General features: G+C 36.6%; 1 protein-coding gene and 3 pseudogenes across 2 annotated transcripts; 2 read left to right on the top strand and 2 right to left on the bottom strand.

Annotated features, from left to right (window-relative positions):
• Positions 1 to 107: 107 nt before the first annotated feature.
• On the bottom strand, positions 108 to 3,374 carry LOC120190402 (annotated as a pseudogene).
• Positions 3,375 to 4,524: 1,150 nt separating this feature from the next.
• On the bottom strand, positions 4,525 to 14,117 carry LOC120190572 (annotated as a pseudogene).
• On the top strand, positions 14,024 to 16,334 carry LOC120190403 (annotated as a pseudogene).
• Positions 16,335 to 24,601: 8,267 nt separating this feature from the next.
• Positions 24,602 to 26,703, top strand: LOC120190032 (thaumatin-like protein 1). Of its 2 annotated transcripts, XM_039193160.1 has the most exons (4): positions 24,613 to 24,840; positions 24,926 to 25,589; positions 26,122 to 26,469; positions 26,509 to 26,703. In XM_039193160.1, the coding sequence occupies exons 1-3, from the start codon at positions 24,714 to 24,716 to the stop codon at positions 26,354 to 26,356; spliced, it is 1,026 nt and encodes a 341-aa protein (XP_039049091.1). In that variant the 5' UTR covers positions 24,613 to 24,713; the 3' UTR covers positions 26,357 to 26,469; positions 26,509 to 26,703. The 2 variants fall into 2 exon arrangements, with proteins under 2 accessions (XP_039049092.1, XP_039049091.1); XM_039193161.1 differs by lacking the exons at positions 26,122 to 26,469; positions 26,509 to 26,703 and having other exon boundaries at positions 24,602 to 24,840; positions 24,926 to 25,593.
• The last annotated feature ends 1,223 nt before the right edge of the window (positions 26,704 to 27,926 follow it).

Below are 27,926 nucleotides of genomic sequence, written 5' to 3'. Positions count from 1 at the left end.
GATTATGCAACCTTTATATCCAATTCAAGCGTCCCTGATTATAGCGGGTTTTTGAAACTTGAAAGAAAAACTGATATTTTCATGTCTGAAAAAAGCAAGCATCGTCATATTCGCAACTTTTTATTTAAATGTCTGGGGGGGAAAAGCAAACAAGGAACAGAGCAGAAAAAGTAAACAAACACTGATAGCCACACAGTAGTATATACCAAGGCAGAGGTTGCTGCCATTCTCAAACTTCATTCAGGTTCATCGCTGCTTTATCAACACATTTTAGTTCTCATAGTTCTCTTCCGGACCCTCCTCGTCCTCCTCGTACTCACCTTCATCCTCCACGGTTGCATCCTGATATTGCTGATACTCTGCAACCAAGTCATTCATGTTGCTCTCTGCTTCTGTGAACTCCATTTCATCCATCCCCTCGCCAGTATACCAATGCAAAAGGCCTTGCGGCGGAACATTGCCGTGAATTGCTCGCTTACCCTCCTAAACATCTCCTGGAGGATGTCGAGTTCCCTATAAATAGACGACATCGTCAGACCCTTTGGCGGGATATCACAAACACTGGACTTCACGTTATTGGGAATCCACTCCACGAAGTATGATGAATTCTTGTTCTGGACATTCATCATCTGCTCATCAACCTCTTTGGTGCTCATCTTGCCTCGGAACATAGCTGACGCTGTCAGGTAGCGACCATGGCGAGGATCGGCAGCACACATCATATTCTTGGCATCCCACATCTGCTGAGTCAGCTCCGGGACAGTGAGAGAAATGTACTGCTGGAACCACGGGATGTGAGTGGTGCAAACCCAACCATAAAGAAGTGAAGACGTGGGAATGGGATCAGTTAACTGCCAATTTCCGGAGGTCAGAGTTCAGCTGTCCAGGGAACCTTAGGCAGCACGTTACACCACTCATAGTTGCAGAAATCAAGTGGTTCAAATCTCCAACTGCAAGATTAAAGTGTAGAGTTAGCTCCCGTAAGTTAAATTAGTTTCACATTTATAGCGAACCGTCCATCAAGAAAAAACAATTTATCACTCACAGCTAGGTGTGAGCTTCAGGGTCCGGAAGCAAATATCATAAAGAGCCTCATTATCAAGGACCATGCATTCATCAGCATTCTCAACCAACTGGTGCACAGAGAGGGTGGCATTATAAGGCTCCACAACTGTGTCGGAGACTTTCGGTGAAGGGAAAACAGAGAATGTCAACATCATCCTGTCTGGATACTCCTCTCTAATTTTGATATCAGGAGAGTTCCCATGCCAGAGCCTGTGCCTCCTCCAAGTGAATGGCATACCTGGAAACCTGGTCCAGATTAACATAAACAAGATAGCTTCATCAGACAATCCAAGGGGAAATTGGGAAATTGCCAATTATTTAACCTATAAGATCTATTATTGCTAAATACTGCAATAATTACACGCAAGGTCTTTCCTAGAAGTATAAGAACCTACTGGATAGATAATATTGCCAAGATCAAACAGAGTTTAAGTAATAAATAAGAAATTAAGATTAACTAGTGCCAAATTCAACTGTGAGGATTTACATCTTGTCGTATTTTTAGGCACTGACCACTTCTTGGAAGACCAAAACTATTCCAAAAAGTAAATCGAAAAAAACTTAGCAAATCAGAATCCCCGTGGAAAAGTTTCCAGAACAGCTGAGCCACCAACATTCTGTTGGACAGGATATTAAAAGCATGAAGTAGGCCATTATCTTTCGTTGACATAATTCCACAAAAGGTATCAGCCAACGTGTCAGGTCATGGGTTCCCTTAATATGGACTTAGTACCATAATCATCATTTATATTATAATGTTAATATAATTACAATAGCAACAAACCAAATATTTCACAGCAATCACATCATACCATAATCAGATGATGACATTATTTGTCCTTTTCGCATAGATCTGGATCTAGAGGAATGACTTTTTCTTCAAAAAATTTTAATTGGTTTATACCTAGTATTCTTCAAATTTTGTGTTAAAAAATCCTGTACCCATGCCGATATTACAATTTATCATGTGATTATTATCATTTCAGGTTGATACAATAGTCCCATGACCCCATGCATTTATGCACGTTATGGTTCATGCTTATTTAGGAATCTTTATCTTTACTTCATGATTCAAATATCAAAATATTGACAAAGCCATCATAATAATGTAAAGACTAAAGGAAGCATTCATATATATATATATATATATATATATATATATATATATATGATAATGAGGCAAGGACCCCAAGGTTCCACCTAATGCATTAAAATATTAATCAAGTGCAGTAAGATGTAACATTTTTGTTAACTTCTGCAAGAAACATAGTGCTAAGAAGATTGTCGCTACAATAATGTATAAAATGAATTTAAAATGAAAAAAATTGTTTGTTTATATAGATAATAAGAATATAAGATATATCATAAGGTATAAAGATCCATGCTCTTGTCTCCACAACAGACAAACGACAGCTTACTAATTGAACAAAGAGGCAGACGTTCCAAATGATTTCACAGTGAATTATTAATCTGAACATTCAATCTTGTTCGTCCTTTTTAAAGCTTACTGGATATGTAAAATGAATTTACCTTGATATTTTAATCGCCGAAAGAAAATTTAAAGATCAGCAACAGGAGCAGTTTTACATCGTTCTCATGAAAGTAATGGCAACTCAAAGATAAGATCAGTTTCAAAGTTCGAGGTGAAAATGAAATGAGCAGAGTAATTGTGTTGAAATGAGTCGGGAAAATACAGATAGAATCAACTTCACAAAAATCAAAGTAGATTTGGTCAAATTAAAAATTTAAATAAAAACATGAAACTATACTTTGATTACCATGGAAATGTAAAGCAAGATAATATACCTTGCAGGCAATCACAATTCTCAGCCTCTTTACGACAACATCAAGAACAGCATCAATCAACTCGGCTCCTTCAGTGTAATGACCTTTGGCCCAGTTGTTTCCGGCACCCGATTGTCCAAACACGAAATTATCAGCCTAAAGATCTGGCCGTAGGGACCGATCTGATACTATCCATAGTACCAGGTTCAAGATCCATAAGGACCGCACGGGGAACGTACCTTCCACCGGCCTCATTGTAATACACATCAATCCGCTCCAGTTGCATATCGGATGTTCCATCACCAGTGTACCTTCCGGTAGGATCAACACCGTGCTCGCCGCAGATCACTTCCCAAAACTTGGATCCGATTTGGTTCCCGCATTGGCCTCCTTGAACGTGAAGGATTCTCTCATTGTTTTAAATGAAACGAGGAAACAAAGAGGTTCAAGGGTTTTCTTAAATCTTGTTGGTAGAGAAGAGACGGAAATGAAGGGATTTTTCTTGAGGGGAAGATGTCAAATAAGGAAAATGCAAATAATGGGGGTAATAATTAATTGAGCAGCATGATATTTTTGAAGGGTTGCCTGTTCTGTCACGAGAGGACAATTGACAACCCCAGCGTAACAGCTACTAGCCGCCCATCCCAGGCAATGAAGGGTGAGACACCGAGGACTGAACCGTGACGCGCCAATTTGCTAATTTGTTTCACTTGAGCGCATATTTCGGATTTTCTGTTCATTTCTTTAGTTTTTACATACCGCGCGCGTGCTATTGACCGAGAGTTGGATAATTATGGTACGATAGTGCTTAGGGTTATAAACTGATTTTAAATCGAATTAATTTGTGATTAACCGTTAAACTAACACAATTTCCCAATTTTTAACTATTGGGATTTCGGACTCCTAATCCTGAGAGTTGAAGGCGGCAAATTGATTGTACATGGCACTTGTTGGGCAACAGGTCTAGAGGCTACAGATTGCTTAGTTGGGCCATTTTCTAGGAACCAATCGATTTACGAAACTTCTGGGGAATATAATTGCATAATAATGAGTCTAAATCCTCAACTTTTAGGCCCTATATATAGAATTATAGCTCATATATCCTTTAGCTTCACAGTCATTAGCGAAAAGTTATAGGGTAAATTATGTATTAGCACTTAGCTACTGTTTGTTTCATTTTGGCCATTCAACTGTATTTTTAAAATCATCATTAAACTTATATTTGTGTTCCATTTTGGTCACTTTGTGTTAAAAAAATTAATGGTGATATTGAAGTATCACTGTAAAGTAACGCAATATCATCATTAAAAAAATTGTCACTCAACAATTCTTTCTAAAATATGTGATCAAAACAGAATAAAAACGTAAATTTAGTGATGATTTAAAAACAATAGTTAGATGACCAAAACAAAATCATAATAATAGTTGAGTGACTAAAGAAGTACCCAAAAATATAACAACTTCCTCCTCATATCCGTTATCGTTTTAGTCGATATAAATGATCTATTTTATTATTTTATATATTTCATCAATTCATTCAAATATAGACATTAAAAGTAATAAAAAATTATCAAAAATTATATTAAAGGTAATCAAAATGATTGATTACCGGAATTATCCATACATCTAAATATAGGCATTCAACAAATCCGGACTGTTAAATACCAGAAAGTTTCATAAGTTAGCAGCTCTTCCGCATTTAATGACATTCTTAGGGATCGGAGCTTCATCCTCGAGAAATACTGAGGTCATCATCCTCCCAAGCTATTTTAACTCTTAGGTAAAGCTCTTGCCCTAGATACCATTCTCTGCATTCTGTGACCTCAGATTCCACGTCCCCAGGTTGTCCAATTCCATCAGTATTGCCGTCCATGACAATGGATAAACCTGCTCGTTCAACAATTAACATTCATCATTCAAAAACACAAGTTCCTAAAACATATTACTCCATTTCAAACGTTTCTGTCAGTCATAAAACCTGAACCGTTGATCGAGAAACAGCGTCAACCATGTTATATCCTGCTTTCTTGCTTTCATCCCACAAGCCCCAACCCATTCTGCAAATAGTGGCATTTAACTACTTTCATTAGAGTTCCATATGATTTAGCCAAACATTGTGAACAAAGACGCTTTACCCGACGACAAAAAAGTTGTAGCCATCAATGTGCCATGTTTGCACTTCTAGCAATGGATTCTGGAAGACGATATGGAAGAAATCACGGTACGGAGCTTCAACAACGAAAGTATACGAAGATGGCAGAGTAGATCTGTCATGAATGATATCACCGTAGTCGAATACATCATTGAGCTGGAAGTATTCTAGCAGCTTTAATGGTGTATCTGGTGTATGAATGATACTCCATTTATAGTAAATCTTCGTTTGTTCCAATGAACATCAGATTGTTTTCAAGAATAAGCGTTCGGGTGATACTGATGTTGCCATAGTGGTAGGAACCTTGCGGATTTGGCCTAGCAGCTGATGATGTTAAATTCCACCTATTGGAAGAAAAAAATGCGTAAGAAACAATGATTTGACCAGTTTTGGGAGCAAGGCTCGGATGATTTACCTCATGGAACGAGCCTGCTCGAGGGAGAAATTGTAATCAGATTGGAAAGGTCCTAAAGGAAGAGGACCAACAGGGTCTCCTGCAGAATCTGGATAATGAATGATACCAATGCCAGATTGTTCGAGAATCGTAAAACGAGAACTCGCAACCATGTAGTATGATTTGCCATTGACCTGGTTTTTTCCCGTAACTAATACCGAGTAAGATTGTCCGACATGGATGTCCAAGCTATCATAGTATCGTTGAACTAAGTAAGAACCTTCAGTTTCCACCAACAGCATCGGATGCTCCTGGATTCTGAAATTCAAGGATGTTTTTAAGCCTACATTTGAAATTCTTAGCCTGTACGTTGCACCTGTGAGATTGAAAGCAGAGCGGGAATTGTCTAAATTTTTCCTCAGATTCGTGATTGATTACTAAGTTAATAACAGTAATGTAGTTTCACCTGGTTCGAACTCAAATCTTGCTTGATTAGGCCCTAGTCCATTGATGAGAATCCCATCAGGAAGGGGCAAAAAGACCCCATTTTCCAGTGATGCTCTCAAGTCCTGCAAAGAGTCATGAATTAAACCACTCTTGGTCAAAACGATAAACAACAGTCGATTTAGCATACCTTATAGTCTGCATTGTACCAATCACCAATCAGCACTGCATAATCCCTGTACGGTTGTGGGAAAGGAATGGGAACAAAGGGAGATTATACAAATGAATAGCTCCGTACCCACCGGCGGATTTGTGTAGGAGAAGTGAAGGAAAATAAAAGAAACTTCCAATCTGATCCTTAAGCTGAAATCTGTATGTCCAGTTTTGGCCTGGCAGTATAGGGCAGTTCGTCTCTTGCACTCCATCTTGCCATGAATTCTTCCTCATTTGAATCCCATTCCTAAAGACAAAAAAAAAATCAATATTTGTGTCCATATTCGGTCTTGATTTTCCAGTTTCTAAACTAATTACCATGTCATCAGAAATGGATCTGTCAAGTGTTATGAATATTAACATTCACAACATCATTTGTTGATGCATACAAGACTGGCCCTGGGAATATATCATTGATCACAATCACCTGATGTCACGATAAAAATATATACTGAGAATCAAACTACAAATAAATCTTCTGGAAAAAGAAGGTGGTGATTGAGAAATAAGAGAAGAACCTGTTTGTCAACGCCAAGAGGGGCACGTCGAGAGTAAGAAACAGTCCAATCATAGGCAAGTTGTGAGCAGACTCCATCAATAAAGACCAGTAAAAGCCAAGTAAAAGGCAAAGCTCCGACATGTTAACAACCTGATGCGGTTCATTGTTTAGACGTTAGAGCAGATCAAACAAACCAACCCTTAACTGATATATAATGAAATTGGTGTCTTTCTTTTTGAAATTTGAATTGCTATGTATATCTTTATTGCTCCAAATTAAGATTATTCTTCTCTTTTTTCTTATAGTTTCAGTTATAGAATTTAATAGACAAAAATCTTATTAGCAGGTGGGTGGGTTTAGATGTTAAACGAGTGAATCATGAGAATGAGCTGAATAGAAAATAAAAATTAAAAAAATATTATAGAAAATATGTAATATTTGGATATTTGACTCAATAATTAATCTGACTATAAAATTTAACAATAATTTTATCAAATAATAAAATAGATCAAAACACTTAACCAACATATAATGAAATTCTTTTTGAAATTTGAATTGCTATACATTATTATTGCTTTAAATTAAGATTATTATAGTTTTTATTTTTATTAAAAGAACATTATGATTGGATTTAGAAGTTAAACAAGTGGATCATAGATGACCTAGACCTTATGCAACTCAAGTGGGATGCTTTTTTCAGCACATTTACCAAAATTATAACAAAGTTTCTAAAAAATAAGGAAGAAAAAGTTAAACATGAGATGAGATGAATGGATAAGAAAAATTATATATATTGCAGAGGTTATTTAACACTCCAATATTGAGTCATTGATTAATCTAATTACAAATTGGTAGCATCAATTCCATCTCTTTAAGTGATGAAGGATTATAAGAATAGATAATGATGAAAAGAGAATCTCTTTTTAAATTTGAATTGCTACATATATCTTTATAGCTCCAACTTAATATTTTATCAGTTTGTTATTCTTTTTGTTAATAGTTTTAAATTTTAAATTTAACATATGCCTTTAGTATAAGATGGATTTAGAATTTAAACAAGTTATATTTTTTTGAAAATAAATTCTTTTATAAATTTAATATTAAAATATTAAAAATAAAATTAACACCATTCTAATAATATTAACATCATTTTCAAAATACCCCATCCACTTAGAATTTCTTTTTAAAAAAATTTAAATTCTAATATCACAATCTAAATCTTATAATCCACCGTTAATTAGTGGATAAACGATTGTAATTCAAAATGGATAAAAGATAAGGGTTATATAAGTATTAAAGTATCTAATCTTTTTTTATTTAAGTGACTAAAGTATTTTTTTGGTCAAAGTGAACATCTAAATTTTTTGGGTCAAAATAGATACCTAAAATATTTATTGTCAAAATAGGTACCTAAAGTATTCAATATTTTTCATCAAAGTACTTAAAGTATTCTTCAATTAATATCACGTCTAAGTACTAAAAGTATTTTTCAATTAATATCACGTGTTAATTTTTTTTATAACTTAGTGAAACAATTTGAGTACTTTAGGTATCTATTTAACAAAAATACTTTATGTACCTATTTTTACTAAAAATATAAATTTAGTACTTATTTGACAAAATGTAGTTTAGGTACTTAGATGAAAAAAATATATTTAGATATTTATTTGTAATATAAGCCAATGGATAAAGAGGTTTAAATTTTGAGTTTTTCTATTGTAGGCTTGACTACAGACCCATAAACACGTTTTATTTATTGGATTTAGGCCTTCCTGCATCCACCAAGGACATGAGTATCTAACCTAGAAGCTAATTGGCCAGAAGAATGAGTGGTTCGCAATTGGAACCAATAATAAATTTTTAGAGTTTCCTATTAACAATGAACAAGGAGAGGCTGTGAAAGGAGTTTGCTCAAATTTCCTGTGTAAGAATTTTGAAGTTTTTTTTTTGGGTATCCTATGTAGACCAAGGTAATAGTTTCAAGCAAACCCTCGCTTTGATGTAGCACATTATCTTGAACAAAATATACAAGAGACCACCTAGGATTGAAATCTGACTAATGAACTTCATGACTGTTCTGGTTTCCTAAGGTTGTTGAATGTTTAATATGCAGCATATTGGTTTCTTAGAACCTGAATTATCTTGTCCCTTGTAATTATAAGAAACCATTTTACTTTTTCAATTAAGGCATGACGGATAATTGTAATCCTTCCTAATTTCTTGTTGATTCCTTTGTATTGAAGCTTATGCAGCCTTGGGAAATTTTTTTGAGCTTTATTTTTGATGTAACCAATTGCCGTAGACATTCCCATTTTTTGTTGCGATCCCGATGTCCTCTCATCTCGAACATTGAATGCCGCCCTCCAGTTGACCTCTACCACACTAACAGCATTCCATATGAGGTTCGGTTGAAATGGCAGTCCCCACTACGAATTGTATTTGTCTAAATTCGGATGCTTTTGTTTCTTTAGTAACGGGTTTCAGATCAACTGAAAAATATTTCAGATCATCATGATAATTTTTTCTTAGCTTATAACAAGAATTTAGGTTTATCTTTTGTCCTTCACGCAAAACTTTGAGGTGTTATGTGGGACTCAACCTTGTATGGTTCCATAGCTTTGAGCGTGTGTGGCACAAACAGGTAATGCTAATGTGCACGCTTGCTCTCCAATCCCTAACCATTCTCTTTGATCCAATCTTTGTTGACCTAGTTAACACGCATGGTTTGTGATGTTGTTTTTAATTCCATGAGAAGCAATTTGACAGCTGATTTCATGGCTAAACTCTCATTGAGGTCATGTTATTTGGTTCAAGAGTTTGAGTCTCCTCCGGTCAATCTTCTACGATTTTTTCTAAAGCAGGCTTATCAATTAGCATGTGTAATTTGTGATACGTCACAATGACCCTAAATTTTAGGGGCTCCGTATTTTAAAAAAATCTACTAATCTAAAAAAAATATTTTTTATGACAAATTTTAACAAAAAAAACCTTCTAATTTTCTATCTTATTATCTCCAGAACTCAATTGTAATCAATTTCTCCCTAAAAAAATCGTCAAATTATGGCGTTAATGGAAAAAAATTCTTATTTATGTCCATTTAGTTTCAATCTTCTAATTTTTGATATTTTATAATTTCGTTTATTATAAAAATAATTTAGGAGCCTCATTTAGAAAAATAACACAAGACCTACATATCTTTTGAGACGGGTATGATCTTGAGATATCTCTAGTGTTTCTTCTAGCATTATAATGAGTTAATTTCCTGAAAAGAATTTGGGAAAGAAGGATTAACAGCCCAACTACTATGTTTAAGGCTTTAAGCCTAATCTCGGAAAAAGATTGTAATAACAAACACGTAAGATCAATGAAGTATATCGTAGGCTTAGTTGAATTGGAAATGAATACTAAGAAGCTACACGGATGAATGGGCTTAATTATTTTAGTTCAAATAAAAATGTCTGCAACAATTGCTCTATTTTTATATTCCTAATGCAGTAGATCAGTGGACTAATCGGGAAGTGTTTGAACATATTGTCAATAGACAACGTATTTGTCATAACAGAAACTAACAAATACTTGCTCGTTAAATTAAGCAATCTTGATACTCTCATCAATAATTAGTGTCTAATTTTCTCGCCGGGCCTGCCTCCTGCATCAGTGATGTGATTTAAAAAAGTTGCAGGCAAACAAATCAAGATTAATTGCTTAAATATGCTTGTCACCACCACCTCTCGTTGTTGGAACGTTACGAATAGTATGATGAAATCTCTTTTCAGTGCTTCTAATCTTCTCATATAAAAATGTAATATGATTTCAGCATAACATCCCGTGAATGTCACGGTTGCATTCTTGTTCTTGCTAGCTGCAAAATATTCAACGTTCACATTAAAAACCTTGGTTCCCCCCCCCCCGCTGTTTCGATTCATTCATACGCCAAACCCAACATCAATTATGTACCGTTTTCATGCTTCTACTCTTGGAAACTCTTCTTTGAATTTTCGCACCCTTTGTTTTCTACATCATTTGGCGAATCTCTTGATAACCCATTTCTTCTATTACCAAAATTCAACGATTCCCATGATCAAGCTGTCGCGTATTTGTGTGTTAAAAAGAATTGGTGTTTTTCTTTTCTAGAATGTGAATCGAATTTCTAGCTCAGGCGTGAACCGGTTTAGATTTATGCATTATTATAGGTTACCACTGTGGCTGATCTTGTCGTGGTAATCAAAATGTCGTTTTCGTTGCTGACTGATGAATGTTATCCATAAGCCAGCTGTTGAACGCTTTTGGACATAAATTAAGAGAAAAATAAAACGAAGGATGCTTTATATTGTATTCAAACATTAATTTGTGGCCCAAAATTTTTAATGACAGATTATTGATTACATTTATACAAAGAGTTAATGTTGTAGAACATACTGTAATATATTTTGTTTAAATGTCAACAATTGACGAGCTTGAAAGTTGAAACACACTTGGGCTCAGTGAGAATTATGGTAAACGAATTATTTCTCCTTTTCTTTTTATTTCAAATGCAACAAAAGAATTGCAGACCCGTTGATTTGTGCTTCTGAAAAATGCTTAAACAATGCAGATCATAATTACCAACAAATTGTTATATCCAACAGTTTTCAGATTTAAAGCATTAATTATTAGTAAAATTAACTTATGAGTGTTCTAAATTAATAATATTGCTTGTTAAATCTTCGATCTTATAGATTATTGTTGTGATTTGGTTGTGTTATGCTTATTTTCGTGCATGATCTTACTTTCTAGAAAAATAGCTGTAAAACGGGTGCATTCTGCATTTTTTTTTATTATTTGTTCACGGCTGGAGACATAGCAGTTTTTTAGAAGATCTAGTCAGCGCCTTCTGGAAGGTAGACGGACAAAGATATCTTAGGAGATTTGTTTTTAATTTTAAAGTTTGAATTTAGAAAACAATTGTAATTATCTTTATGATTATTTTTCTTTTAAATTTTATGTTTATCTCTAGGATTTTAGAGGTTATAAATACCCTTTTAGGTAATCCTAAACACACAACTCAAAATTTATTCTTCTTCTCATTTCTAGTTTTATAAAATTCTCTCTTTTATTTTATTTTCTTTTCAAGTTTTCATTTTTATTTTTAAACATGATAAGTATGACTTTTGTCATGCTTAGCTACTTTTCTCATAAGCCGAGAGCTAAAGCGATGACTCAATTCCAACGTGAGAATTGTAAAACACCTTAATAACTTCGAAATATCTCTCTCAATCTCTGTGCTTATTTTCAAAATCAAAGATTGACTTTGGTTAAGATGTTGAGATTAAATGTGTGGGAGGAATGATCGTCTTATTGAAAGCACATTCGACTTCCTGGGAACACATTTGGCGAGATTGTCTTGCCAAGAGGGAATTGAGATCGGAATTAGTAGTTATTGAAACAACAATCAGAGTCGGTCTTCATGAACTTAAATGGTTATTAATCTATGACAATTGATGTTGATCAAATCAATTTTCGAAGTCGGAATCAAAGATTGCATTGGGTATTTAGTATACAAATAGAGTCGCGAGGATTGCCCTTGTAGACAAAGTAATCAACGTGAATCCCAAAGGAGAAATCTAATTCGATGATCCGAAGGAAATTGAGTTAAAGTGAGGCTTGAGACTGCTTTTACCATATTCATTTTCAACATTCAATTTTTATTCTCTTTATTTTTCTTTAAATCACTTTTTATTATTTAATCATTTTTACAAAAAAAACCCCTTTTACTAATTATCTCCTGATTTAAGCCATTCAAATAAAAATTTAAAATTTTCTAAGTCCTTGAGGATCGACCCTTACTTCTCTTTACTATGCATTTCCTTTATTTATTAATCGAGAAGAATGAATTTATTTTGACATCAAAATGACAGTTGTCATTAACTACCACATCAACATATAATTTATAATAAATAATTAATAAACATAAAAATTTATTATTTTATTAAAAAATATTAATTAAAATTAATAAATTTAACCTATTGCGTTGACAATGATATGAGGGCCAGCCATCACTAAACATCGTCGGCCATTTCATCACTTCATACTTTGTTTCTTCTATCTTATCTTATTTTTCTTTTTCTTTCTTTCTCATCTCTCTATAATTTATTTTACAAATATATTTTATATTTTTATTTTATTTAATAACTATATACTTTTATAATAAAATAGATATAATTTTCTTCTGTTTTTTAGTATGTTTTAGTCTTACTTTTGCAAAGATAAAATTATAGTAGAAATTTGTATTGTCAATTTAATTAATGATTATTTATTATCATGTTGATATACTTTTATTTTGAATTCTTGAGCTAATTTTCTCATATTAATAGATGTTCGTAACCCGTCTTTTTATGAAGTGTTTGAGTTGTGACAAAATTTTATTATTATTATGTTTTATATGCTATAATTTTATAGGAGGAACGATTAAAAGTTTCGAATTTATTTTTTTATAAATTTAAAAATTATTTTATTATTTAATAAATTGTATTTCATTCCTACTAAATAAATTAAAAAAAAACAATACATAATATAGATGTAATGAATTCCACTCTCATTTTCGTTTATCATACTAAACAATCTGCCTTACGGATAACATACATGTACGACAAGTGCCTCGCATAAATAAAATTAAAATTTTGTAGTATGCATCACTTATAATCAAGTATTGATTGTTGAACGTTCTTAGGCTGATGAGTGTTAATTGCAAGCAATATACGGTAAGCGAGAACGACCCACGCCCACAACATAGCACTGATGAATTTCAACCGTATATCAGTCTTCAAAGTTGGCGTTCGCAATTTGCTAACTTCAAAAACAACTTCAAAAACAACTTGTTTATGTGTAATCCAATGAGAAATCTCAGCATTTAAACATAGAGCCTACATATTTTAGTTTAGATATTTTGAAGGAGCGGCGGCATATTGAACTGAAATATCTTCTAAGCTGTTGTTTTTTGGTCAGACCATTTAAGCATATAGTTCAAGTTACCGATAGCTCGTAAAATTGGCAAGTCAACAATAGAGGATTGTGTTTACAAGGTTGACGGTTCCAGAGAAAACAAGATAAACGTACCAAAATTAACACAATAATCTTAGTAAATACATTTTAGTTACTTAATGGTAGCCATTTCATATATAAGGTAGACTTAAATTTAATGTTAATTTAAACGTAAAAGAAGCAAATGCATTTTAAAATGTAAACGGGAAATTATGAAAACTGTTTTCATTTCGTTTTCAATCCAAATTTGTATTTGTCGACAGAATTTTACATGCCAAAATGCAGAAAGGAAGGAAAGAAACTCTCAACTAAACACTACAACAAAATCGGTGAGTAAAGACACAACAGCAACTTTCTAATTGGGCCAGCATTTATCTTTCTGACTGTGTCTGACGTTAGTTTTTATAGCTCAATTTCCCTTTATAAATACCCATTTTGTATTTCCGTTGCAGAATCTCATACTTTCTAGACCACCATTTCCGAAGAAGAAGAAGAATTGTGTTGGAGTTTGGCCACCCGCCAAGCTTCCTCTTCTTCTTTCGCATTATATAAAGAGTTCTTCTTGCAAGCTTAATGGCCCAACTTCCATTTATTGCTTCTATCTGTGTTCTTATTCTATCACATTCGTTCATATCAGGTACTGGTTTAGGAAACATTGATGCATATTAATCAATTCTAAAGTTAATTATCTGGATCTGGATTCAAGTTTGGGTTGTTTTCAATTGGTTTCATTTCACTGTAAACAGGATTGCAAGCAACAACTTTCACCATAGTAAACAAATGCGACTATGTTGTATGGCCTGGAATTCTCACAAACGCAGGTGTTCCACCACTGCCCACTACAGGTTTCACTCTTCAAAGAGGTGAAACAAAAACCATTGCGGCACCAACATCATGGGGTGGTCGTTTCTGGGGAAGAACCCGTTGCTCCCAAGATTCCGCTGGTAAATTTTCATGTTTGACCGGGGATTGTGGCTCCGGCAAGCTAGAATGTTCAGAAATACTGCTGCTCCACCTGCCACTTTGGCTGAATTTACTTTAGATGGTGCTGGTGGTCTTGACTTTTTTGATGTTAGCTTGGTGGATGGTTACAACATCCCTATGTTGGTAGTTCCTCAGGTGGTACAGGGCTGAACTGTACCTACACCGGCTGCGCGGTGAATCTTAATGACTTGTGTCCTTCTGATCTCAAGGTGATGAGCACAGACGGTGGAGATGGCGTCGCTTGCAAGAGCGCTTGCGAGGCCTTCGGCCAGCCTCAGTACTGTTGCAGCGGCGCGTATGCAACACCTGATACTTGCAAGCCTTCTTCCTACTCGAAGGTCTTCAAGACGGCTTGTCCACTCGCCTACAGCTATGCCTACGATGATAAAACCAGCACCTTCACATGTGCCAATGCCGATTACACGATTACCTTTTGCCCTTCGCCCAACACCAGGTAAATTTTACTTTACCAACCTTTTTTCAACCTTTTCGTTTTGCACTTTCAACGTCAAAGGATCAGTTTTATCATGAGAAAAACGTTCTGCTGACAAAGGCCGTAAATAATATAAGCAAATGTTGGCCTTTATTTGCCATCGTATATATCTTTCCTTATGTCGGCTGTGGGATATTTTAACATTTACAGATGGCTTAACTTGAATTACAATAAAAGCCTTGGGGATCTAAGTAGAGTCAGCTACAATATAAGCAAATGTTGGCCTTTATGTTGTAGCTGAAAATACATTAGCTTTCTAATTAATGCCCTTCCTTGTAAGATAAAATGTGGGTTGTCTTCAGACTAGTACTTAGGCAGACCGGAGATAATTTTAATGCATCAAAATACACCTACATCTCCCGACAGGCAGCATATTGCCGACGAATTTTATAAGCTTGTAGGCATCGCTTTTTGATACCGAACCCGCAATTTGAGACCAATTATGAGCTGCCAGACTGAACTGTGCACGACCATCAAAATTCTATTGTTGTTGTTGACGTAATACTCATAAAAGAAATGCTTCCACTCCCAAGGCAACACGCTTACTATTAGCTGGAGTTTATTTTTATTATTAATATTTTTTAATGTCTAGGATTTTTAACGTTTTGTTTCGGTACGTAAAATTTGCAGCCAGAAATCATCAAAAGGGCAGAACGCGGAAACAGCAACGCCAACGTCACCTCTTATAAACAGCACAATGGTATACGAAGGTGCGTTTGACGAAAGTGCAGCATCACCGTCCTCGTGCACCTACGTTTGTATGGGCATCGCAATGGTTATGGCGTTTTGGTGGTCATGGCAACTCTTCTAACTCATTCACCAACTATATTTGTACGGTAGGATAGATGCCAATATAGAATGGAAAATTTACGAAATATAATTTAGCACATAAATCCCCCATTGAGTTTTGGGCCATTTGGTTTGGAGGGGAATTTAATTATGGATCATCTTTGTGAATTGTGACCCCGGGGGGTCCCATGATATTGTCCAACGGTGACGTGGTATGCAGTCAAGACTGAAAAGCTCTTCCGTCCATTGAATTGAATTTCCCCCGGCAAGTTGTCTCTTCAACTTGCAACAATCCAATGGGACACGTGTGAAGATCGGTGTGAGGGGGTGAAGGGCCTAATGTCCGAAATGGAGGGGTTTCAAGTTGAATTTAGTTTATATTAAAAGAGGGGATGAGATTCTTTTGATTGTTGATTTCATGGAAGGTATGGATTATATTTAGTATTATCATGTAAACTACCACTAATAAAACTGCAGCATTTGCTTCCAAGAGAAATGAAACAAATCATTTTTATTAATTAGTTTTTGTCCGGATGTTTTATGTCATATTCTTCACTGAGAATTTTGATTAAATTAATCCTAGTGACTTGTCCCACTAATATAATGATTAAAAATTTATATGGATAATATATAAATAAAGATAAAATCAAATATAACGAACGAATGTTAAAGGCGAGCACAGTGAGTAGTAAGCCAGCTAAATAGCTACTGCCTTTAATTATTATATCGCTACTGGAGCAGTCGTAAGTACTATTGAGGGTGAGTGGCCTTAAAGACTCACCATTTTATAGACAACTGGCATGCGGAATCTGAAACCCTTTTTCTTTTTAATTGTTGCTTAATAATTTAAATGTTTGTATGTGAGTATATGCATTCATTGGCTTTAACATGGTGACATAAATTAATCGCGACAATTTGGGAGCACAAAGCTGCTATTTGGTTGTCGCATGCGGGTGCATTTTTATCCATTCCAGCAGGGCAATGGAAGTTAGAACGCTCAATGGTTGTTGCGTGATTAACCATTTGTTTATGTCACGCCCTTAAAACCTTTAAGCTCAAACTGTCGCAATATCAGAGTTAAGATCTAACAGATCGTGTGACCTTAGACGCTTCTTGACACTTTTTGGTATTCTCTGCGACTAAGTAAGTCTTACCCAAGCCTAGTGAGCATGAAAACTCACTAAGGTTGGAACCAAGTCCTTAAGGCTTCTAGGATGCAGAAGTTTTAATACCAACATGACTACTCCAAGGCACCGAGCTCCTGTGATCATCTTCGAATTTGATGACACTTTCCTTTTTTGCACAGTCAATTTGAACGGGCTCCACAACATTCTCCAAGTGATGGGCCAAGTCTGGTAGACTTGGCAAGCCCACATTCTGCATAGAACCTCTTTAGTAGACATTTAAACTAATATCTCATACCCAAAGATCACGGTCCGTGACATTCTCCCCCACCGAACCTAACAACGCCCTCGTTGCTCCACTCGACGATCATGGGCAACATCACCTTGGACTATTCTCAAAGCCTTGGCTTGTTGTGGCCTCCCATACGAACTATTTGCCTTGGCTTCTGTTGCATGTAACTTCACCATCCCTTGCTCCATACTTTACATCAACTTGGTTGCCTTTCGAAGCCTTCACTTGCTCACGTCCTCCCTCATAAGGACTCGACCTCCCCATAAAGGTTGTGCTTTCTTCGGCTCTTTCCGCCAAGTGATGAAATGGGCTAACACGCCCATAAGTACATCTCTGTCGTAGGAACCCTTTCTACAAGTCTTAATTTGTCTCGTCTTGGACTCTCTTAGCCCTGCGACAAAGTTTTGGATCCCCTTCAAACTTTGTTTCCCCTACGCAAAAAGTTAGGTCTTACTCGACCTACGCCCACTAAAGACAATAAATCAAACTTAAATGAACACTAGAATCATGTTGAGATGTACATTCCCCTCTGATTTCGTGGTATTTACTCAAAAATACGTCAATCCTTCTTACTCCATTAAGTCTGACACTCCTCGCATCGAACCCTCGTCATTGAAGTTCTTTATGTCACCATGCATCGACACTTTCTCACGGCAAAGTCTGATGCCCCTTTTTGCCTCTTCCCTTCTAAGACGAAGTTTGAAGCTCACTTCCCACATTGCAAATGGGTAGTTTCTCCATGGTTTCCTTGTCCCTCAACGTTTTAGCCCCCTTCAACTTTTGTTTACTAGTCTCTGAAGGACTGTTCTTCACTTGAACATCCTTGGCAAGCACCTCAGACATGGACAACCCTTCATGCACTTGGCTCCTACTCTCCTTGGCAGAAACAAATCTAAGTGAGCCAAGTCTCAATGCCTCTTCAATCATGGGTTCGTGCTCTTCTCTGGACAACTTGATCGTGGGCCCATCCTTCACCTTGGATGACTCGCCTCCCCTAGGATAATATTGCAACACCTTTGGTAACTTAAGTTGGCGACCCTTTGTTTGCTCAACTCTTACCCTCGGCTTAGCATCTTTGACACTTGTACTTGTGCCAAGTCTGCACACATCTTCCCTAGACTCACAATCCGGTTCATCATTTAGTGGACTTTCTCTGTCACTCGAGGAATAACATTCCTCAACCTTTGACTTGCCTTCATCACGGATTCCCTTGCCACTACACTCGGCTTTCGGCTTTTCCTTGGAAGTCTTGTTCTTCTTGACTCCAAATTCTTTGATGGACTCGACGGTTGTCAAGGCTTTAGACAACTCCTTGACTTCCTTTCGCTCCAACACTTTCTTCGCCCATGGCTTCAATCCGATCATAAAGATGAATAATCCATCTTCTTCAATCAAACTCAAAATTTTGAGCATAAGCTTTCTGAATCTGCTCACATGCTCCTTAAGTGTCCCTTTATGCCTGAGACGCCTCAATTTGGACCACGCCTCTATCCTGACATATTGTGAGCGAACTTGCTTACTCTGCACCCTCGACTTGACGACTTTATCTTTCACTATCATACCAAGTCTCTTCCTATGCTCGATTGCTTTTGACATTTGCAGTCTCGTCATGTACATTTGCAGTCTCGTCATGTCTCGATCTTGGGTTGACTACTTTGGAACTTGTAGTTGCACCACTTTCTGTTGGCTTGGTCGTATTGGCACTCGCAATCGATCCAAGTCCCTCTCTTGGCTTGGTTGCTTTCTCACTTGCAATTGCGCCATTTCCTTTTTTGACGGCATTGACACTCGCAATAGCGCCAAGTTTTGCTACTCCTCCTTCTGGCTCGTCTATTCCCCTGACGATTGCAGTAAAGCGACTCTTCTCGAGACATCCTCTAATCAAATGAGGACCATCACAGAAGTAGCACTTCGACTTTTCCTTGCTCACCTTCTTCTTCACACCGGACTTAGCCTTGCCATTCTTTCTCGATGGCTTTCCTTGGCTACGAACAGTCGATGACTCACCTTGGTCATTCGAAGAGCTTCCTTTACCATCTCTCAACTGCACCTCTTTGTAATCTTCCCCAACTATTGCCACTATCCCTGGGAATGGATAGTAACTGTCTCAGAGCTTTATTACTCTCCAAAGAGAATGAATGGAATGGATGGATACAAATGAGGAAGAGATGCTCTCTATTTATAGTTGAGTTACCTCTCAATCAATGTCCTAGATCGATTTACATCAACAGCTAATATCTGCCCAATTAATACAAGATCCCCTAAATCAAGGAAATCCAACTCAATCTTATCTAATTACATCAATTATTAGGATTCTTTCCTTGGATAGGTGTTCACACTGAATATGGTAAATTCTCCCACGATATCTTCTTGATTTGTTATCTCTTGCAATATTTACCGAGCTCGTGTGATCATTTTTTGGATTTGATGTCACTTTCCTTTTTTGCAATGCCAATGTGAACGAGTTCCACAACATTCTCCAAGTGATAGGCCAAGTCTGGTGGCCTTGGCAAGCCCATATTCTGCATAAAATCATTTTAGCAGACACTTGCATCAATGTCCCAGACCCAAAGATCATGACACGTGACATTTATCACAAATTAATTATAAGCGGACAGATGAAACGTCTTAGTCTGCTAATTAGCCGGAGAGCGTATAGCCCTACGCGTGAAACAACCCATGGCCAAGAGGGCCGGGAATCTCCAATAATTAAGCAAGGAGCATACCGTTTGTAGCTTTGCTAGAAACTCACGAGCCAAAACGAAGTTCACAGCGACATTTCAATGTGACCAAATTAAGGTCAGTCAACAGATTATGGATAATTGAGATTATACATTCACGATTATTATTAATCACTTGAATAATATTAATTTAAAAAAATTAATTTAATATACTGAATAAGTTTATTGGTTCATAAGTAGCACTGTAGCAGACTTCACAGTTGCTTTTGGACTTCAAAAATAGACACAATATAATGTGATTTTGGGCCTCAACGTAATGGGCCTTAAGTAGTGCATTTTATCAAATTCAATTTTCCCATTTCTTGTTACATTAAAACTTGGGAGAGAACTATTAAGCATGAGTGCATGACTTCCATTTCCATCCATCAATAATTTATTAGAACAACCACTTTATCGTGGACTTTGCAGTATTGTATAACTTATTAGAATATAATAACAACTCATTTCGACTAATGACTCAATCATTTGTGCCCATTATGCAATAATTTACGTTTTTTATATGTTTCTTTTCTAACAGCAAATTAGAAAATTTTCAAGTTGATCCTTGGAGGAGCCAATATTTTTTTTTGCTTCTGTTTAAAATTAAGTAGTCACTATTTGATAAAAAAGACGAGTCTTAATAAAGTTATAGTATTTACGTATTTTACTAAAATCTTGGATATGGAGGAAATTTTCTCATTACTTTTTTAGCACAATCTGTCTAAGCACCTAGTCAGCTTCTTATACTGAAGAAAGACAATCTAAGTTGAGGTTAGTGAGCAAGCCTTCCCTTTTCATTTCTTAGTGCAAGCGAGTTTTTCCACAACTAAAACACATATGATCAGTAGCTTTAGAGATCTTAAATTAGATCTCTTTCGTTTTCAGTAAATATTAAAGCAATAGGTTTGAGAATTGCAGTGACTTTTGTTGGTAACATGGAAGATATTTAGGGGGACAAAGTTTTGAACTTTCTTACACTTTTTTCCTATTTTTAATCTCTTGTCATATTTGCATCCACGTCCTTGACCTTCCTTTTGACATCTTTCCCACATCTCTTCAACTAATAATACTCGTGCATTCCCTAAAGGAGAATCTTTTATGAAGGCAAAAAGGGTAAAACTTTCGAAATAATGTTCTGGAAAAAATTAATTCACGAGATAAAGCACTCCCAAGATTAATTGCTCAAATAAGGTGAAATCCACAGTGTTGGCCGTAGGTCGCCATGCCTTCCGGGCGACCTACTAGGTCGCCATGTCTTCCCGACGAGCTACAAGAGATTGCATGTGCCATGCACGTCCCAACACGCTGGGCATCCGAGGCCATCCGACCGAGGCCATCCGAAAGCATCCGAGGCCATCCGAGAGCATCCGAGGCCATCCGACCGAGGCCATCCGAACGAGCTATGCGAGGGCATCCGAGGGCAACCGAGAAAGCTATGCGAGGGAATCTGAGGGCAACCGAGCGAGGGTAGGTCGCCCGGAGGGCATGGCGACCTATGTGTTGGGACTTGCATGTGCCATGCAGCACGTTCATTCTCTCTGTTTGAGCAAGGGTAGGTCGCCCGGAGTGCATGGCGACCTACAAGGTCGCCCGGAAGGCATGGCGACCTACGGCCAACAATTTCACCCTATTTGAGCAATTAATCTTGGGAGTGCATTAGCTCGTGAATTAATTTCTTTCAGAACATTATCTCGAAAGTTTTGCCGGCAAAAACTATTTTCTATAGGTCCCCCATGAATCGGTGAAGTTTCTAAACAATTCGGATATTGCGGGTCTCCCTTGATGATTCTGCCCTGAGAAAGTTGTGTTTCTTTGGTCCCGTCTTGGAACGTGATATCATCAACATGGCCGGCACGGCCGTGTTTACCCTAATTGTAATCGACCACTTGTGCCACCAAGGTATTTTTTTGAGCTTTTATGAGGGATTTGGTACGAATGATAATGACTCTTCTAGCAGATAATGTAAAGTAGAGAAACAAAAGGAGAAAAGCAAAAGCTAGCACTGGTTTTGGAGAGTCTTCGAAATCATATAGGTTTATGTCGAAATGGCGCAAATCTTTCTGTAAAGTAGTTGAAAAAGTGAGACTGAGAGGAAAAAGGAAGTGAAGAGAAAAATAAAATTAAGTGAATATCAATGACAATTATCCAAAATGGTACTTTACACGATGGATAACATGTCAAAAGGACATTCACAGTCACAGATCTCGTTGAATCTTTATATTATTTCTTTTGCTGTCTGGCTGTGACAAGCTGATCACTCCCCTTGAATTCTAGCACGTTTGCCTTATCTTTGGCCTTTAATATGTCATAATAATGTCTTGTTGATGACAAAGCTTAATGCTGGATATTTCTTACTTTTCCTCTGGTTATGAGCACATGGAAATTAGGTTAGCTGCAGAAATGTTTGAACATGCAACGTAAACATCCCACTTATACATGTCATTACGTTTATGGCAAAGTGGATAACAATCTATCCATTCCATGATAAATATAAATGGAAATGCCAAAGCAGTTAAAGTGTTAGCGGTGAATGCCCAACCGCTTGTTTAGGTAAAATATAGCTATATTATCAGCCACCAAAAGGGAAAAAGATTCTTCCATGAGCAGCGAACGTTGGAAATCTTTTATCACTTTAACTGAAGATGTACTTATTCTGACGTTGCATTGCTCTCAGTCGATAATCATCGAGCAATGATGCGGGAAATTCAGCTTTTCCTTCAAAACTGGATTTTAGAATTAAAAAAGACAGGTGGCAGTGTTCTGATTTCTTAATGGTTAATCCTCTTAATAAGTTTGCAAGGAAAAGTTATTTACTATTGTGACCGGAAATCATATACACTGATCTTAAATATATTTCTTGTTGTCTACTCTTTTTTGGAAATATTATATTGATCATATACGATTAACATTTTAAATATAGCATTGAGTAGCCATATTGGCGCAAAAAGATTTCGGTACATTATATGTATATTACGGATGAAAAAGTTATCAACTTTTCCACATGCAACGTAGGCGTTTTCACTTTCACAAAACATTGGCATGTGCTTTGAGACATGCCCTGCATTTTCCAAAGCTTTCTCTTGTTTTCTTAAATGAAAAATCTTCCAAAGTTTTCATATCTTACCCGAGACATCATCAGGATTTATTTGTTTATGAATGAAGCAATGATTTATTTGTTGTAGAAATTTGTAAACTACATCTGAGTTGCTTTGCCGATAACAACTGAATACACAATGGATCCACGCTCTCAAATAAAGAACCAGAGTCTGGACGATTAGACCGGTCGGCAATCCTCAGACAGTAATGGCTAATGATTAAAAACTCTATGCGCTCTAATGATCCAGCCCCACTTTGGTGGCCGTTGCAGGCGCTGAAATGAATCAAGGCGATGATGAATGAGGGTGCGGGTGGGAATGAAAGAAAACGATGATTTTAAGGTCCCATAGGCAAATGCCTTTCAGGGCAACGCGTGTACATTGACGTGGATTAGCATTAGCATTAGCATCAGCATCAGCAAAATCTTTGAGTGTAATTGCTAACTGAAAAAGAAAAGTCGGGTTTTTGCTTTTCTTCGGTGTATTTAGCCTTTTAATGGCCTCAATACCTAGGCTCCATGTATCTTCGATCCGGGTATCAGCCCTGATATAAACTCCATACATATAAGTGGACAACTTTCTCATGATCCAAACTCCATGGTCCGAAGAGAAATTAAACTAAGGACTATCTTAATTAATTCACGTGTTAGCCTATAATTAGCGAGGAAAGTGGATCCCGTGGATGAGTTTGTTGTTGACGGCCACAGCAACGGTGTCAGTCTATACAGTATCAAAATGGGTTGCAGACTTATAATATCATAGTGAAACGATGGGTAAAGAACGTAGGGAAAGTCCTGATTGCCAGGAATCTGATTCCCGTGAAATTTTTTTACTGTTTGCGAGTCTTTAGCCAAGAGTGATAGCAACATCCACTATAATTAAACCTTGGAAGTTGAAATGCCAGGCCACATGTATTTCTTCAAGCACGTGGGTTTGTTAGGTTGGATCACAAGTTTAACCAAATAAGATGCTCAATTAGCCCTACTTCATAATTCTGGAAGTACATCTTATTCAAGAGGAAATCTCGTATCACCCCAACATTGGCTCCAAATCCAGTCATCAATTTTGGCTCAAATAAGATGCTCAATTAGCCCTACTTCATAATTAAAAATGAATAATATATATTCTAAGCTTTGGGAAGAAAAATAATTAATTTAAAATTTTCTAAAATAAATTCCATCTCCATTTTATTTTCTAAGCTCCAATGATTTGAAGAAAAATCCTTGATACTTGAAATGGTTGCCAAATTCAGTAGCGCCAATAAAGCCATTACTTTATTCAACGCTTTGTTATTTTTTTCAAAAATATTCGTCACTTAGAAGGGCTAAAATCATAGCACTAAATAATTTTTATTGTTTTAAATTACCAAACTATATATATGTTTACGGTTCTTGCAATTTTTTGGCAACTCTTGAGAATTTACGTGGTCTTTCTTATGTGAGTCTGTCCTTATACAACAGTAGAGTTTACTCCACTTTCCACACTACTATAAATGTAATATATGACATAAAATTTCTTCCCCATCATCAAAGTCTCCTCTCGTGAAGGAAGAGACATCAAACTTACTCAATTGGTGATCCGCAACCAACACCATTGAAACAACCCCTTTCTTTTTCCCTTCAATTGATTATCATCACACTGGAAATGCAGCCTTTTCTTCCTGAGACAAGCATTAGTAAAATCCAAGTATTTGCTCAAACCCCAAAAATTTCAGTACAGATGGATCTGATCTCCGCCGCTTGTTTGTTTTGCCTCATCTCTTTCTTCCAAGGTAAGATCTTCAACATTGAATGTCCATAGCATTAACAATTTACCATTGACATTAACACAGTTTGCATTTATACATGTATACACAGGGGTTTCAGGGACTACATTTACATTAGTGAATAAATGTGACCACACAGTTTGGCCTGGTATTCTTGGCAACTCCGACTTAGGTAGCACTGGATTCGAGCTGCCGGCCAGAGGGTCCCGATCATTCCAGGCACAACCCGGTTGGTCAGGTAGGTTCTGGGGAAGATCCGGATGTACATCGGACCAAAACACAGGTCAACTCACCTGCCAAACCGCTGACTGTGGCTCAAGCCAAGTCGAATGCAATGGCAGAGGTGCAACTCCCCCGGCTACCTTAGCGGAATTCACGATCGGGTCAGGTACCCAGGATTTCTATGACGTTAGCTTAGTTGACGGTTACAACTTGCCAATGATCGTGGAGGCAAGCGGAGGGTCAGGCACGTGCTTATCAACGGGGTGCGTCAACGACTTGAACCGGCAGTGCCCGTCCGAGTTAAGGGCTAGTTCCGGCGAGGCCTGTAAGAGTGCATGCGAGGCTTTCGGGACTCCCGAGTATTGCTGCAGCGGCACGTACGCCACTCCCGATACCTGTAAACCGTCCGTTTATGCGGGGATGTTCAAAGCGGCTTGCCCCAAATCGTATAGCTACGCGTACGATGATGCAACCAGTACGTTTACATGTACCGGAGCCGACTATACGATTACATTCTGCCCTTCATCAACAAGGTAAGCACTGACGACATAACAATATTCCATTATTTCTTTTTATTTACCTTTTTTCCCCAATTCCATTGGTTAAATTGTTTTTGTTTACAAAAATAATCATTATCAACTATTTTAGTAGTATTGTACTCGGCTCGTTGAATCTGAAAGTGTTATTTTTTTTAATTTGTTTTCGTACTATTTTCTCAAAGCCCTTTTGTAAGGCACAAGCTAACAGGTCATGGAGTCATTAGTCAGTGCCTTTAGCTTGTGGCATACATTAAGGATCTTGCTGTCAATTGTTTAGCAGATAATATGCAAAACGAGTCATTTTTATATGCATAAAATTGTTGTGAAATCCTTTTCTGATTTATATATTAGAACCCATTGAAAAAGGAAAAGGCATTAAGATCAAACAACTTTGTTCCATCTGTATCAGAATCAGAATCTCCTTTTTAATTAACCATTTAATTGCTGTGGTTTTTAAAAGCTCCATTTACGTTCAAAGTCTATATTCTCTATCACCTTTTTCAGTACTGTAATTTTATTTTTACAGTCAAAAATCTGCAAGCAGTGCGCCACCAACAACAACAGACACAACAGGGGTGACAAACACAACATATGGATCTAGTACTGGGTCATCAGGACAGGTTCCAGCTGACAAAAATAGTCCATGGTTACCAGATTTTCTTACAGGAGAATCTCCCAGGACTCTTTCTTCTGATGTTTTCCATACCGCATTGTTGGCTTCAGCGGTTTCCTTTATCTTCCTCTCCAGATTTTATTCATAATCTCAACCATCTTCAAATGAAAAGCAGCTATATTAATTAACATCTGAAATGGGAATTTTATTCGGGATTCTTCTGCTTTATGGGGAGCACTGCACGCTGCATGCTGCTGAAGATCAGATTGTTAAAGCCCGAATCTCAAGGCAAGGCCATGTGTATACAACACAAAACTACTACGAATTTTGTTTTTCTTCATACCTTGGTTTTGGAAGAGCTGTACACCAAAAGCAACAGGCTAGAAAAAGGGAAGATCTTTAATCATTATTTTTAATTGATTACGACGGCATTTGAAGAACTTTAAAGTGTTACTTTACTGTGAATCTGAGCAATCTGGTTGGTTTTTTTTTCTTCTTCTTTGTGGATTGTTGATAAAGGAAGGCTCCCCCACTTTGCTGGAATTGCAAGCTTGGTAGTTCGATGATTTATTTACCCGCAATGTAGTTTAGTAATTATGGTGACTATGACAGTGGCATCTTGTTCATATACTTTTTGTCTGTCATATGATGTGATTAATTTATCATCCCACTCTCATTCAGTAAAAGTGCAAAACTTATAAATTACTCCTATAAAAACTGAATTTTCTATTCTTAAAAAAGAAAAAATCGGTTCCTTTGTCATAAAAGCTCAGAGGATGATGACAAAGAAAAGGAACCCATATTGCCTTTTCCAACACTCTTTCTAAAGCAGTCGGTTAAGATCAAATTTGCTTTTTGATCACTTGGGGATTGAGAAAATTTCTTAAGGCTTAAAAAAAACTGGTTCCACCTTGGTATCTTGTGTATATTTTTGGACAGGTACAGGGGAAGAGGTAGCTGAAACCGTGGGTTCTCTTTTCTGTAGAAAGTGATCGACTAAATCATATTATCCTATGCACCAAAAATTACGTAACGAAACCTAAATTATTATGGTCGATGAGAATAAATGGATTATATCAATCATTGATGATTCATACTTTCTAATTAAAGAATCACAATCAGTAAATATACAACAATAGATCAATGTTAATGTCCTCAATTTTCATGAGGATAAAGAGAAAGAAAATAATAATGTTGCTCTCGTACCTCTCTCAGTCTTAGACGACAGATTTTATAATAATCCTTAATACGAGTGTCAGTTAATAAATTTGATTGATGCGATCATTTGTCAAGTGATTTTGACTATAACAAATCTTGTGATGTCTACCAAATATCATGTTAAACAATTGTAAATTTTCGAAAGATATAAAATTTTTATATCCGGAGATATCTTTATATCCATATATATTATTTTGAAATTTTAGTTACGAGGGGATTTTTCGAGAAAAAAAATTGTTGTATAGAATGAAAAATAATCTTATAAAGGATATTTGAAAGAGGTACTATAATTGCCATATCTCAATTTCAAGTGACTGGAAGTGTAGAATAGGAATGGTGATGGGTCTAGCATCTTCTCCATGTGAATGTAGATATGGCACTTGAAACTCTCTGGCTTTGAAGCTTGAGATGAGATAGAAAGGTAAAAGATTCCATAACTTAGTCAGTAAAGCCGGAAGATGCTATATTCAGTGGGTTTTGAGCGGTGAGAAATTGCCAAA

This window comes from Hibiscus syriacus, unplaced genomic scaffold, assembly GCF_006381635.1.
Source record: "Hibiscus syriacus cultivar Baekdansim isolate YM2019G1 unplaced genomic scaffold, ASM638163v2 tig00116962_pilon, whole genome shotgun sequence".
In the NCBI taxonomy this organism is placed as follows: Eukaryota; Viridiplantae; Streptophyta; class Magnoliopsida; order Malvales; family Malvaceae; genus Hibiscus; species Hibiscus syriacus.
The sequence above is the reverse complement of the archived record's forward strand: the minus strand, read 5'-3'. Positions and strand labels throughout refer to the sequence as shown.

Coding starts and splice junctions, on each gene's coding strand:
- LOC120190032 (XM_039193160.1), top strand. CDS start 24,714: ATGCAGCCTTTTCTTCCTGAGACAAGCATTAGTAAAATCCAAGTATTT. Junction 24,841..24,925: donor CCTCATCTCTTTCTTCCAAG/GTAAGATCTTCA, acceptor ATGTATACACAG/GGGTTTCAGGGACTACATTT. Junction 25,590..26,121: donor TTCTGCCCTTCATCAACAAG/GTAAGCACTGAC, acceptor TTATTTTTACAG/TCAAAAATCTGCAAGCAGTG.